The sequence below is a fragment of the Symphalangus syndactylus genome, chromosome 11 (assembly GCF_028878055.3).
Source record: "Symphalangus syndactylus isolate Jambi chromosome 11, NHGRI_mSymSyn1-v2.1_pri, whole genome shotgun sequence".
In the NCBI taxonomy this organism is placed as follows: domain Eukaryota; kingdom Metazoa; phylum Chordata; class Mammalia; order Primates; family Hylobatidae; genus Symphalangus; species Symphalangus syndactylus.
Window position 1 is genome coordinate 24812100 of NC_072433.2, and position 14253 is coordinate 24826352.

A 14253-nucleotide genomic window follows, 5' to 3' on the forward strand; every position below is an offset into this window, starting at 1 on the left:
GGGAGGTTGCAGTGAGCTGAGATCACGCCACCGCACTCCAGCTTGGGCGACAGAGTGAGACTCCACCTCAAAAAAAAAAAAGAAAAAAAGTGACTTCTATGGTATGTGAATAACATCTAAAAAAAAAAAAAAAAAATTACCAGGCATGCAAAGAAGGAAAACAATATGGCTTATAATTAGAACAAAAAAATCAACAGAACAGGCTGTGGGCGGTGGCTCATGTCTGTAATCCCAGCACTTTGGGGAGTCCAAGGCGGGCGGATCACCTGTGGTCAGGAGTTCAAGACCAGCCTGGCCAACATGGTGAAACCCTGTCTCTACTAAAAATACAAAACTTAGCTGGGCATGAGGACGCACACCTGTAGTCCCAGCTACTTGGGAGGCTGAGGCAGGAGAATCTCTTGAACCTGGGAGGCAGAGTTTGCAGTGAGCAAAGATCGTGCCATTGCACTCCAGCCTGGGTGACACAGTGAGATTCCATCTCAAAAAAAAAAAAAAAAAAATCAATAGAACAGACCCCAAAAAACAGAGATAACAGAATTAGAAGACGAGACAACTTTTTTTTTTTTTTTGAGACAGAGTCTCACCCTGTCGCCCAGGCTGGAGTGCAGTGGTGTGATCTCGGCTCACTGAAACCTCCACCTCCCGGGTTCAAGCGATTCTTCTGCCTCAGCCTCCTGAGTAGCTGGGACAACAGGCACGCACCACCACACCCAGCTAATTTTTTGTATTTTTAGTAGAGGTGGGGTTTCACCATGTTGGCCGGGCTGGTCTCAAACTCCTGACCTCGTGATCCGCCCACGTTGGCCTCCTAAAGTGCTAGAATTTCAGGCATGAGCCAATGCGCCCGGCCCATTAAGACAACTATTAAAATTTGCCCTTGGCCAGGCACAGTGGTTCACGCCTGAAATCTCAGCACTTTGGGAGGCCAAGGTGGGTGGATCACTTGAGACCAGGAGTTCAAGATCCACCTGGGCAATATGTCGAAACCCTGTCCCTACTAAAAATACAAAAATTAGCTGGGTGTGGTGGCACATGCCTGTAATCCCAGCTGCTCAGAAGGCTGAGGCACCAGAATTGCTTGAACCTGGGAGGCAGAAGTTGCCGTGAGCCAAGATCATGCCACTGTACTTCAGCCTGGGAGACAGAGCAAGACCCTGTCTCTGGGAAAAAAAAATTTTAAAAGACAGACAAAAATAAAAAAGACATAGAGAAAAAAAGACACACACACAAAAAGAGCATTAGCAATTGGCAGGACAACATTAAACATAATATTTGGTATAATTCAAATCTCAGAAAGAGAGATCTCGGCCGGGCGCGGTGGCTCACGCTTGTAATCCCAGCACTCTGGGAGGCCGAGGCGGGCGGATCACGAGGTCAGGAGATCGAGATCACGGTGAAACCCCGTCTCTACTAAAAATACAAAAAATTAGCCGGGCGTGGTGGCGGGCGCCTTGTAGTCCCAGCTACTCGGAGAGGCTGAGGCAGGAGAATGGCGTGAACCTGGGAGGCGGAGCTTGCAGTGAACCGAGATCGCGCCACTGCACTCCAGCCTGGGTGAAAGAGCGAGACTCCGTCTCAAAAAAAAAAAAGAAAGAGAGATCTGAGGGGATCTCTTTTTTTCTCTGCTCTAAAAAGCAGAAAAAAAACATAAAGAAACCAACACCACACCAAGGTACATCATGATCAAATTTCTAAAAACCAGCCATAAGAGAAAAATCTTAAAAGCAGCCAAAGGGAAAAATGGTATATCATTTATAGAGGAACAAAGATAAGAATGATAGCAGACTTCTCGTCAGAAATGACACAAGCCAGAAGACAACGGAATATCTTTAAAGTACTAAAAGAAAAAATAAATGTCAACCTAGAATTCTATACCCAATAAAAAATATCTTTCAAAAAGGAAGATGAAGTAGACTTTTTCAGACAAATAAGAGCTAGAAAACTAATTGCCAGGCCAGGTGCAGTGGCTCACCTCTGTAATCCCAGCACTTTGGGAGGCCGAGGCAGGTGGATCACCTGAGGTCAGGAGTTCAAGACCAGCCTGGCCAACGCGGTGAAACCCTGTCTCTGCTAAAAATACAAAGAAAAAAAAAAATTAGCCGGGCGTGGTGGCTGGCACCTGTAATCCCAGCTACTTGGGAGGCTGCAGCAGGATAATCGCTTGAACCCAGGAGGCAGAGGTTGCAGTGAGCTGAGATCGTGGGCAACAAGAGCGAAATTCCGTCTCAAAAAGAAAAAAAAAAACAACATTCATTGCCAGTAGACCTACACTAAAAGAAATGGTAACTAAAGTTCAGGCAGAAGGAAATTTGCATTGAAATTTTGATCTACATAAAGAAATAAAGACCACCAGAAATGGCAAACATGCAGGTCAGTATAAACCTGCCTCAAACCATTTTGGGGAATAAACAAGGTATGAATAGATAACAACAAATACATACATGCACAAGTTGGGGGAACTCATAGGGAAAAGAGGGTTCTGATCTTCTTATAGCAGCTCTAAAATCTGCACGCCCTTAAGTGAGGTCTAACCCTTCTTGGAAAAGGAAGATGCAAAGACCTGTTTGTAGGGCACAACTTCTTATGGGTAACTGATCATTTGTTATTTCATTGGCCCTAGAAGCCACTGTGGGGAGAACTGAGGGGAGGCAATATTATAGCCACTCTAGACCAAATCTACCAACGTCTGCCAACCACACTGACCTCACTTTTGTCTGATAGGACCAAGGTACATTATGCCAGAAATGAAGTCGAGATTTATTTTTCTAGCTCTCTTCCTTCTTCCCCACATATCCAGGGCTTCATTAAGTTTTGGCAACTCTCCTCCTTAAATATCTCTCAAACCCATTCATTTCTCTCCATTTCCATGGCCACTGCATTAATCCAAGCCTCTGTGATTTCTCAGATGTCTGCCTTTTAACTGATCTCCCTGCTTCTGCTCTTACCCAATCCATTCTTCACAATACCTCCAGATAGATATTTCTAAACTGTAGATTTGATCATGTTCTCTCTTTCTTAAAACCTGTTAATCGTTTCGCATTTCCCACAGAATAAAGTTCAACATCCTGAACTCAGCCTATCAGGCCTCCCTGAGGTGGCCCCCAGCCACCATCCCCGCTCACTGCGCACCACTCTCCCTCCACTCTGCCCTCACTACTCTACCCACGTGGAGATTTCCTCAGAAGCACTATGCTCATTTCTACTTCAGTTCCTCATACATGCTACTCTCTCTGCCTATAACTATCTTCTCTCTCTCTTCAGCTAGTTAATTCCAATTCAGCCTTCAGGGCTCAGTTTAAATGCCATTTCCATAAAAAAGCCACTAAGTTTGTGGTAAGTTGTTGCAGTAACAATAGGAAACTAACAAGCATGGGATAAGGGAGATAAGGGACTGAACACACAAAAAAGGCAAAGTATTCACCAGGATAAAGGTGAAGGGGATCCTTGGATGGCAGCTGAGTAGAAGGTAACCAGGATAGAGTAAAGCAGGTCAGAAGACCAAGAGAAAGATATCTCCAAGAAGACAAAACTGATAGAATATCTGGTGGGTTTTGTTTGTTTGTTTGAGACAGGATATCGCTCTGCCACCCAGACTGGAGTGCAGTGGTGTGATCATGGTTCACTAAAGCCACAACTTCCAGGGCTCCAGCAATCCTCCTGCCTCAGCCACCTGAGTAGCTGGGACCACAGGTGCGTGCCACCACACCCGGCTAATTTTTGTATTTTTGGTAGAGATGGGGTTTCACCATGTTGCCCAGGCTGGTCTCCTGAGCTCAAACGACCCACCTGCCTTGGCCTCCCAAAGTGTTGGGATTATAGGCATGAGCCACCATGCCCAGCCTATTTGATGTTTTTGAATGTATTAAAAGGAGATTTAAACAAAAGAGGGACAGCTTGAGAAAAGATTAGTGATAAGCACATAGAAAACTAATCAGATGTACAAAAAAAAGATTAACTCCAGGAAGTACAAAAGATTATGTAAAAAAAGAAAGTAATCATAATATACAATATTGCTCAGCTGTAAATAATTACAGAGTGACACTAATATAAACACTGAATATTGATCTAACCAAAACTAAGATATAAATATATTACGGAGATGTGAAAATAAAAATGTACTTGGGGGAATGATGGCAGTGTTATGAAAGAGAACAAGATCCTCTTCCACACATGGCGAGAGGTAGACAAATGATGCCTGAAACTGAAAAAATTATGAATTCCCATATATTAGTTAGAAATATAGAGGTAAATGGCCAGGCTCACACCTGTAATCCCAGTACTTTGGGAGGCCGAGGTGGGTGGATCACGAGGTCAGGAGATCGAGACCATCCTGACTAACACGGTGAAACCCCGTCTGTACTAAAAACACAAAAAATTAGCTGGGCGTGGTGGCGGGCGCCTTTAGTCCCAGCTACTCAGGAGGCTGAGGCAGAAGAATGGAGTAAACCCGGGAAGTGGAGGTTGCAGTGAGCCAAGGTCGCGCCACTGCGCTCCAGCCTGGGTGAAAGAGCGAGACTCTGTCTCAAAAAAAAAAAAAAAAAGAAATATAGCGGTAAATACCAGAAAAAACTCACTAAAAGAGTTCAAAGTAGTTGCTTCTAGAAATGGGAAATGGATTGGAATGGTGCCAAGGACTGCTATTTTTCACTATAAGTCTCATAGAACTATTTGACTTTAAATGATGTACATGTCTAATTTTCTCTAAAAAATAAAACAAAAAACATAAATTAAAAACTACTACCATGCTTAGCATTAACTTTTTTCCTATTAATGAGAACTGAGATAATATAATTGGGGAAATGACTCTAAAACTTCATCCCAAAGTTTGCATCTCAAAGGTATTTCTGGCTTCGAGAAAATTATTTTATATTTCACCTTTTTTTTTTTTTTTGAGACAGGGTCTTGCTTTTTTTGTCCAGGCTGGAATGCAGTGCCATGATCATGGCTCACTATAGCCTCGAACTCCTGGGCTCAAGTGATCCTCCTGCCTTAGCCTCCCAAGTAGCTGGGACCATAGGCGGGCACCACCATACCGGGCTATTTTTTTTTTTAATTTTTTGTAGAAACACAGTCTTGCTATGTGGCCCAGGCTGGTCTTGAACTACTGGCCTCAGACAGTCCTTCTGCCTCAGCCTCGCAAAGTGCTGGGATTACAGGTGTAAGCCCCCACACCTGGCTTTATTATTATTATTATTATTATTATTACTGAGACGAAGTCTTATTCTGTCACCTAGGCTGGGGTGCAGTGGCACGATCTTGGCTCACTGCAACCTCCACCTCCAAAGTTCAAGTGATTCTCCTGCCTCAGCCTCCCAAGTAGCTGAGGTTAGGCACCCGCCACCACACCAGGCTAATTTTTGTATTTTAGTAGAGACAAGGATTCACCATGTTGGCCAGGCTGGTCTTGAACTCCTGACTTCAAGTGATCCGCCGGCTTTGGCCTCCCAAAGTGCTGGGATTACAGGCGTGAACCACCGCACCCGGCCCACATCTAGCTGTATTTAACATTTACTTTAGGGTTTTTACTTCAACTTTCTGTGTAATGTTTTCCCCAGATAGTATAAATTATTTGAAATGGCTTACAATATTGTTCAATAAAATAGGCAGTGTATCACAAGTGTTTTAGGAAAAGAGCAAGAGAATTAGTTTCTTTGTAAAAGAAGCTCATTAAGGGCCTCTAAGTTTAACCTGTTCAATCCCTGCAACGACGGAGTTTAGTTTCAGTCAGGTTTTAAAGGTAAATACTAAAGACCAATAATTCACCTCAGACTCTGACTCAAAGGAAAACAGATATCAAAGTCACAGAAACATTTTATTTCTTACCACCCGCTCCTTCCAAAATGCCCCGGACTACTGCCTGGACACCATTAGGTCTCATTAACCTTTCAGAGAGCAGCTGTCCACATAGACGCCGAAGCCAAGCTGGGGCCCGACACCTCATCTGTGTCTTCACATCTGTGCAGGACTGAGAAAAAGAAGGTGTGAATTCTGAATGTCACTGAAATAGATATGATGGCCGGGTGCAGTGGCTCATGCCTGTTAAAAAAAAAAAGGAGAAGTAGCTATGATACGTAGACTTATTTATTTATTTAGAGACGGAGTTTCACTCTTGTCACCCAGGCTGGAGTGCAGTGGCAAAATCTCAGCTCACTGCAACCTCCACCTCCCGGGTTCAAGCAATTCTCCTGCTTCAGCCTCCTGAGTCATTGAGATTACAGGCACGTGCCACTATGCCTGGGTACTTTTTGTATTTTTAGTAGAGATGGGGTTTCACCATGTTAGCCAGGTTGGTCTCGAACTCCTGATCTCAGGTGATCCACCCGCCTCAGCCTCCCAAAGTTCTGGGATTACAGGCATGAGCCACCGTGCCCAGCTAGACATTATTTTTTAAAAGTCCTGAGTCATACTGACAATTAACAGTGTGCTATACAGACTTCAAAAGAGCAACATTTTTTCCTTAAAAAAAAAAAAAAACTTTACAAAACCTTCTTCTGCATTACTTTTGAGAAAGTAAAAAACAGTGCAAGTGAAAAGCCAATGAAATTTCAAACTCAGAAACAGACAAACGGATCAGCAATTAAAATGTAGATCTTCAGAACACAAAGTTAATGCAAACAATCTCTGAATGTAGCCCTGACAATCAAATCCAGCTTCCAAGGGAGATTCTTACGAACGTTATTTGCCACTAAGAGGGTAGTTCACAGCAGGGAGGGAACATTCCAGCCCTTGCCTCTGTGGCATTAGCAACTCTGATTCCTGTGACACAGTTCCAAGAAATAGTTGGATTTCTTTTTTTTTTTTCGAGATGGAGTCTCGCTCTGTCGCCCAGGCTGGAGTGCAGTGGCACGATCTCGGCTCGCTGCAACCTCCGCCTCCTGGGTTCACGCCATTCTCCTGCCTCAGCCTCCCGAGTAGCTGGGACTACAGGAGCCTGCCACCATGCCCGGCTAATTTTTTTTTTTTTTTTTTTGTATTTTTAGTAGAGATGGGGTTTCACTGTGTTAGCCAGGATGGTCTCGATCTCCTGACCTCGTGATCCGCCCACCTCAGCCTCCCAAAGTGCTGGGATTACAGGCATGCACCACCGCGCCCGGCTGGATTTCTTTTGTATTTCTTTCCTGCCTCAGTATGATCTGCAAGAAAGAGGTGGATTTCTTCAAGGGCTCCTTTCTGGGAGTTCTGTGGAGCCACTGTGAATAAACAGACTCGGTGTCCCTTATTGCTGAGGGTGGAGTAAACTCACTTGTTAGCTGGTTTTGGCATACACCTCTCAGCTCGTTCCTCTTCTATCTTTTGAGAGTGACTGCATATTTTGTTCTGCTTTTTCTTGTTGGGTACTTTTCAGAGGCCTATCCCCTGCAGAAGGTGATGCAGTTTTAATGTTCTAGCCCTTATTTTGGGCTAGAACATTGATCATGTTGCTGTCAACCACTGCACTTAAGTATGTAAGCCTCAAAATTAGTAACAGAAATATTTCATCCTAACTCTCCTGTCCTCTCTCTTTTACTGAATTATTACCATTTACTGAGGGATTATGGTGTGCCAGGCACATCATAAGTAACTCCCATATAATCTCAAAAGGGACTTACAAGGAAGGCATTGTAATTATCCCTATCTTATAGGTAAGAAACCTGAAGAATGGAAAGGTTAACAAATTCCAACACCTGCACACGGGGGTTGAATCCCAGAGAGGCCTGATGGAAGGCTTACAGTAAGATTCTAAGGATGAGATGAAAATTACTCAATTAGGAGATACCTTTGTAGCCAGCTTCAGCTGGTCCTTGCTCCTGACCTACAGCTAATTCCTTTGGCTTCTCACTCTTTTTCTTTTCTTTTTTTTTTAAAGGCAAGATCTCACTCTGTTGCCCAGGCTGAAGCGCAGTGACCCGATCACAGCTCACTGCAGTCTCAACTTTCTGGGCCTGAGGAATCCTCCCACCTCAGGTTCCAGAGTAGCTGGAACTACAGGTGCATGCTACAACACTTGGCTAGTTTTTTATCTTTTGTAGAGACAGGGGTCTTGCTATGTTGCCCACTTTGGCCTCAAACTCCTGACCTCAAGTGATCCTCCTGCCTCAGCCTGCCAAAGTGCTGGGTTTACAGGTGTGAGCCACAGTACATGGCTGGCTCCTCACTCTTTACACACCTAAATTCATAACTAAAATGTAGGTACTAAAAGCAAACAGACAATTCCATCTACATCATCAAATTAAATCATTTCAGACAAACTTTTTTTTTTTTCAGATGGAGTTTCGCTCTTGTTGCCCCGGCTAGAGTGCAATGGCGTGATCTCAGCTCACTGCAACCTCTGCCTCTTGTGTTCAAGCAATTCTCCTGCCTCAGCCTCCCGAGTAGCTGGGATTACAGGCATGCGTCACCATGCCCAGCTAATTTTGTATTTTTAGTAGAGACAGGGTTTCTCCATGTTGGTCAAGCTGGTCTCGAACTCCCGGCCTCAGGTGATCCACCCACCTCGGCCTCCCAAAGTGCTGGGATTACAGACGTGAGCCACCGCGCCTGGCCTCAGATAAACATTATTTTTAAGAAACCAAAGAAACTATCTTATCCCTAGCAGAATATATACTACTATATGTTTGAAACAAACAAAGAATAGAACCAATAATATCTCTAGTTTTAATTTCTTAACTTCATATACATTATCTATTCAAAGAATTAGTGTCCAGATACTTGTGCTAAAAAAACATTTTGTCAAACAGCCAAATTTACTTAAAAAAAGAGAAGATCTAGTTTCAGAATGAATAAAATATATCTCACATAAAATTGCCATAAGTCTTTTTTTTTTTTTTTTTTTGAGACTGAGTTTCGCTCTTGTTGCCCAGGCTGGAGTGCAACGGCGCGATCTCGGCTAACCATAACCTCCGCCTCCCAGGTTCAAGCAATTCTCCTGCCTCAGCCTCCCGAGTAGCTGGGATTATAGGCATGCACCACCACGCCCAGCTAATTTTTTTTTTTGTATGTTTAGTAGAGACGGGGTTTCTCCATGTTGAGGCTGGTCTCGAACTCCTGACCTCAGGTGATCTGCCCACCTTGGCCTCCCAAAGTGCTGGGATTACAGGCGTGAGCCACCACGCCCAGCCAAAATTGCCGTTAAGTCTTAAAAAAAGTGATCATCATATTCTTGGGAAAAGTGTCCATCCATTAGAGAAAAGGTCTTTTAAATTATCCTAAGGGTCAGCGTCATCTAGTTTTATAAATATCATTTTATGATCTAAAAGATGAAAAAAGGCTCAACTAGATCATTAAATAGGGAACTAAAGTTATTTAATTTTCCAGAAGAAGACAGAAAACCACACATTATCATTAATGAGTCACCCCCAAGAGTCCCCAGGCCTGAGTACCTGGGGTGGTCCTCCCTGGAGGATAAGCAGTTCCCGGACTGCTAAGGGCTGATAGACTTGATCCAACATGTCTCTCAAGGCCCCCCTGGATAGGGTTCTCTCCTCTTCAGTTAGGACCTAAAAGAAATACGCACTTTTTAGTGGAATTCAAACCAGGCAGACAATAGAAGGTAATGTTTTACAACACTGTACAGAGATACTTGTGAGAGGAGCGGAAGGAAGGCTTCTTTTTTTTTTTTTTTTTTTTTTTTGAGATGGAGTCTTGCTCTTTCACCCAGGCTGGAGTGCAGTGGCGCGATCTCAGCTCACTGCAGGCTCCGCCCCCCGGGGTTCACGCCATTCTCCTGCCTCAGCCTCCCGCGTAGCTGGGACTACAGGCGCCTGCCACCTCGCGCCCGGCTAATTTTTTGTATTTTTAGTAGAGACGGGGTTTCACCGTGTTAGCCAGGATGGTCTCGATCTCCTGACCTCGTGATCCGCCCGCCTCGGCCTCCCAAAGTGCTGGGATTACAGGCGTGAGCCACCGCGCCCGGCCGGAAGGCTTCTATCCTCTCTTGATTTCCTTCCACATGGGGGAAGCTGTACTACTAAAACATTCCTGGTCCTCTCTCCATCTCGCTTACTCCACTTCTGGGCAGGTTATGAGACTGATCTTACTGCTGAGGGTGGAGTAAATTCACTTACTGGCTGGTTTTGGCAAGCATCTCTCAGCTCATTCCTCTTCTGTCTTTTGAGAGTGACTGCACATTTTCTTCTGCTCTTTCTTGCTGGGTATTTTTCAGAGGCATATCCCCTGCAGAAGGTGCTGCAGTTTTCCAGTGCACCTTAAAATGGGTGAGTAGTGAGAGTGTCTAATTCTGAAGAGCACTGTTTTGTCTCCTGCCAGGTGTGGTGGCTCACGCCTGTAATCCCAGCACTTTGGGAGGCCGGTGGGGGGCGGATCACCTGAGGTCAGGAGTTCAAGACCAGCCTGGCCAATGTGGCAAAACTCTGTCTCTACTAAAAATACAAAAATTAGCCGGGCGTGGTGGTGTGCACCTGTAATCCCAGCTACTCAGGAAGCTGAGGCACAAGAATCACTTGAACCCGGTAGGCGGAGGTTACAGTGAGTCAAGATTGCACCACTGCACTCCAGCCTGGGCAACAGAGCAAGCCTCCAGCTCAAAAATAAGTAAATAAATAAATAAGTAAGTAAGCAGGCTGGGTGTGGTGGCACATGCCTGTAATCCCAGCTACTCAGGAGGCTGAGGCAGGAGAATCTCTTGAACCCAGCAGGCAGAGCCTGGGTGACAGAGCAAGGCTCCGTCTCAAAAAATAATAATAATAAAAATAAATAAAAAGTAAAAAATAAAGATTTGTCTCCATCTATAAGCTATATCCTCCAACTTTGCCTTTATGAGCAATAGAGGTAACATTGTTTATCTTTCTTACTCTTCTTAACTCTCTTTTAATTCATTTGGAACTTGGGCAGCAAAGAGGGGTACAATTTTGGGGTACCCTTGAGCCATAACAGTACAATTCTCCTTGGTGATTACTGCTCAGGGTCAAACAGTCAGGGTCCTGCCCATTATCGTTTCACATACTGAGGTATGGGTGCTACTTAGAACACAGCTATTGGTGGGACTTTGTCCAGCTTCATAATGTACACCCAGCATGTTTCCCCTCTGTCAACTCCTTCTCCTGCCTTCCTAATTGGTTCTTTCTCTGTGTTTCCCTTTTCATTTCTCTCTCCTGCCTGAGATCCCTAGGCACAGTTTAGCCTCAGTAACTGTAATAAGACCTGTCAACCTGGGTCACACTACCTCAGGGAAGTGCAGGCAGGAGATGCTGCTAGAAGTGTCAATACGCATAACCCTGCCGGAAGGAGGACGCACTCTGCTCCTATCACATAAAGGCCCCAGGGAGCTGAGAATTTAATGCCAACACTTGGATGATAGTGGCTTTTAGGCAAATGTTTATGAATGTAGGCAGGAGAGAGAAGAGAAAAGGAACAAGGACAAGGGTGACACAGGCAGGTGACAGAGAAATGAGAACATCGTGAAACCTGGCTGTGGAGGCTGGGGAATCACTGCGCCTGGAGGCCGCACTGACCCTTGAGACATTTACATCTTTTTTTTTTTTTTTTTTTTTTGAGATGGAGTCTTTCTCTGCCCCCCAGGCTAGAGTGCAGTGGCGCAATCTCGGCTCACTGCAAGCTCCGCCTCCCGGGTTCACGCCATTCTCCTGCCTCAGCCTCCCAAGTAGCTGGGACTACAGGCGCCTGCCAACACACCCAGCTAATTTTTTGTATTTTTAGTAGAGACGGGGTTTCACCGTGTTAGCCAGGATGGTCTCGATCTCCTGACCTCGTGATCCGCCTGCCTCGGCCTCCCGAAGTGCTGGGATTACAGGCTTGAACCACCGCGCCCGGACAACATTTACATCTTAACGGCTTCTGCTGGCCAGTTCCTATGCTGATGCCAGTGGTCCTCTCATGGCGGGGGTAGTGCTTCCTTCTACGTCATCCCTGTAAGTCTTATCTCCCCAGTCAGCGTGTGAGTTATTTGAAGAAAAGGACCATGTCTTATGTGTCTATGATCTCCACAGCAACTTCTGTAGTCTGGATGCTCAACTGCTTACTTGACTGAGTGACAGCAAAAATGGGCATATACCCCTAACACCTAATAATAACAATGAACATTGACAGAGTTCTGCAGTGTACCAGGTGCTCTATATGTGATATTTCATTTAACCCTCCCAAGCATTTAATGAGGGAGCCATGATACTATTATCAGTAGGAATTATCACTACTAGAGATTGGGCCAGATACTTGACACACATTATCCTTAATCCTCACGACCACCTTCCAAGGCAGGTATTATGATACACATTTTATAGAAGAAACAGAGGCTCAAAGAAAAACAGCCTGCAATAGCTGTTTCCCAAAATGACAAGGGACAGGTGAAATGGACTCTACAGGTGTGCAAAGGATGAGCACCCAATAAATGAAACCTCCGCCCACCCCCAAAAGATTCATTTATCCATTGGATATGCTGTGGCATATCCAGTTCTGAAGAACTAAGAGTTGCCTTTTATAACAACTATCCACAAATATATACACACATTCATACACACACAATCTCTCCCTCTCTCTTTCTCAATGTATATTTACCTCTTCTGCAGGTGTTAGCAGTTTTCTTTTGGTTGGGCAGAATCCCAGTTGGCACAGACCTGCTGCGATATCCCCAAAATGGTGGCAGAAGATCAAGCTCCCCAGAGATGGGTGCTGAGCAACATTCAGAAGGGCCTTGCAGCTGGTGTACAGTCTTCGAGTTGCATCAGGGGCAGCATCAAGACACACCACATCTTGAACGACGGCACCAAACTCAGTTCTATATCTCAAAGGGACTCCAACGCCAGGCATGAGATAGGGGCAGATACCCAAGGTAACTACAAACTGCAAAACAAACTGGACGGTCTTCTGCTGTGAGATACTAAGTGCATCAGGGCTCAGGGCAGGAGCAACTTCTGGAGTCCTAGGGTTTGGTTTACCTGGATTGAAGTTAGCTGCAAGGCGGATCATGGTTTCCTTCAAGCACAAAAGCAACAACAAGGTTTGAGAGGTAAAACTCCAAGTGACATCCACAGAGTTTTGTGGCCATTCTGCGTTATCAGCAATTTTATCTCTTAGGAGTTTCAGATTCTTCCACTGAGGATCCTTCAGAAACTTGTCCTCCAAAGCAGACAGGTTAGATTTTAAAGTAGCCAACAAGACATCATGTTTTGTGACCTGCAGTGAACTTGAGCCTGAGCCTTTTGAAGAAGAAAAAAAGGAGAGATTATACACATAGTAAACAAACTGCACTTCTCCCTGTGGAATGCCCTGCCTACTCCAGTCCATCCTCGCAGGCTGGGCGCCGCTGTCACTGGCTCTGGAAAGCCTCCCCCAGGGGTACCAACCCAGCCTATGAAGAATTTAAGACCACATTTTCTGCCTTCCCACGGCACTTTGCATGTAATTGGAGTAGTGTCCTAACGTTATAGTTCATCTAGTTTGTTTCTACTCCCCACATGTTTTTAGGGCAGAGACCAGGTCTTAATCATCTTATTGGGCTTAAATTGTAGCCAGAACAGAAATTTAAAAGCTGAACATTTAACATAGAACCTTCACTCAGTCCAGCTGTTCTAGGTGCTGGGGATAAAGCACTCAACAGAACAAAGGCTCTGGCCAGGTGCTCTGGCCAGGCTCATGCCTGTAATCCCAGCACTTTGGGAGGCCAAGGTGGGATGGTTGCATGAGCCCAGGAGTTCAAGACCAGCCTGGGCAACACAGTGAGACCCCATTTCTAAAACAACTAAAAGAATCAGCTGGCTATGGTGGTGCGTGCCTGTAGTTCCAGCTACTCAGGAGGCTGAGGTGGGAGGATCGCTGGAGCCCAGGTAGTCGAGGCTGCAGTGAGCTGAGACTGCGCCACCGCACTCCAGCCCGGGTGACAGAGCAAGACCCAGTCTCAAAAACAAAAAAACAACAACAAAAAAGACAGAACAAAGGCTCTTCCTTATAGAACTTACATTCTAGTGAGGAAGATCACAAAATATGGACACAGGACTCAAACATTAATTTAACCACATCGTTTCGCCCCAGAATATGTATTTTCAACAGATATCTATTTCCTATCAAGTATGTTCTCTGACTACAATGGCATTAAGACAGAAAGTATTAACAACAAAACATCCAAAAAGCCTTAAATGTTTGGAAATTAAACAATGTACTTCTTCTAAATAATCTACGGTCAAAAAAGAGATTACAAGATTTCCAACTGAATGCTAACGAAAAACATCAATATTTGTCAGATATAACTAAAGCAATGCTTATAGAGACATTTATAGCTGTAAAGCTTATATCAGAAAA

General features: G+C 44.7%; 1 protein-coding gene across 5 annotated transcripts in view; it reads right to left on the bottom strand.

Moving 5' to 3' along the window:
- Positions 1–14253, bottom strand: part of TANGO6 (transport and golgi organization 6 homolog) — a 263274-nt gene that overhangs the window by 232026 nt on the left and 16995 nt on the right. For all 5 annotated transcript variants that reach the window (XM_055298416.2, XM_055298415.2, XM_055298418.2 and 2 more), the window contains exons 2-4: positions 12514–13154; positions 9363–9479; positions 5827–5968 (exon numbers count right to left, since the gene is read on the bottom strand). In XM_055298416.2, coding sequence (XP_055154391.1) covers positions 5827–5968; positions 9363–9479; positions 12514–13154 — 900 coding nt within the window. The remainder of the gene's footprint in view (positions 1–5826; positions 5969–9362; positions 9480–12513; positions 13155–14253) is intronic.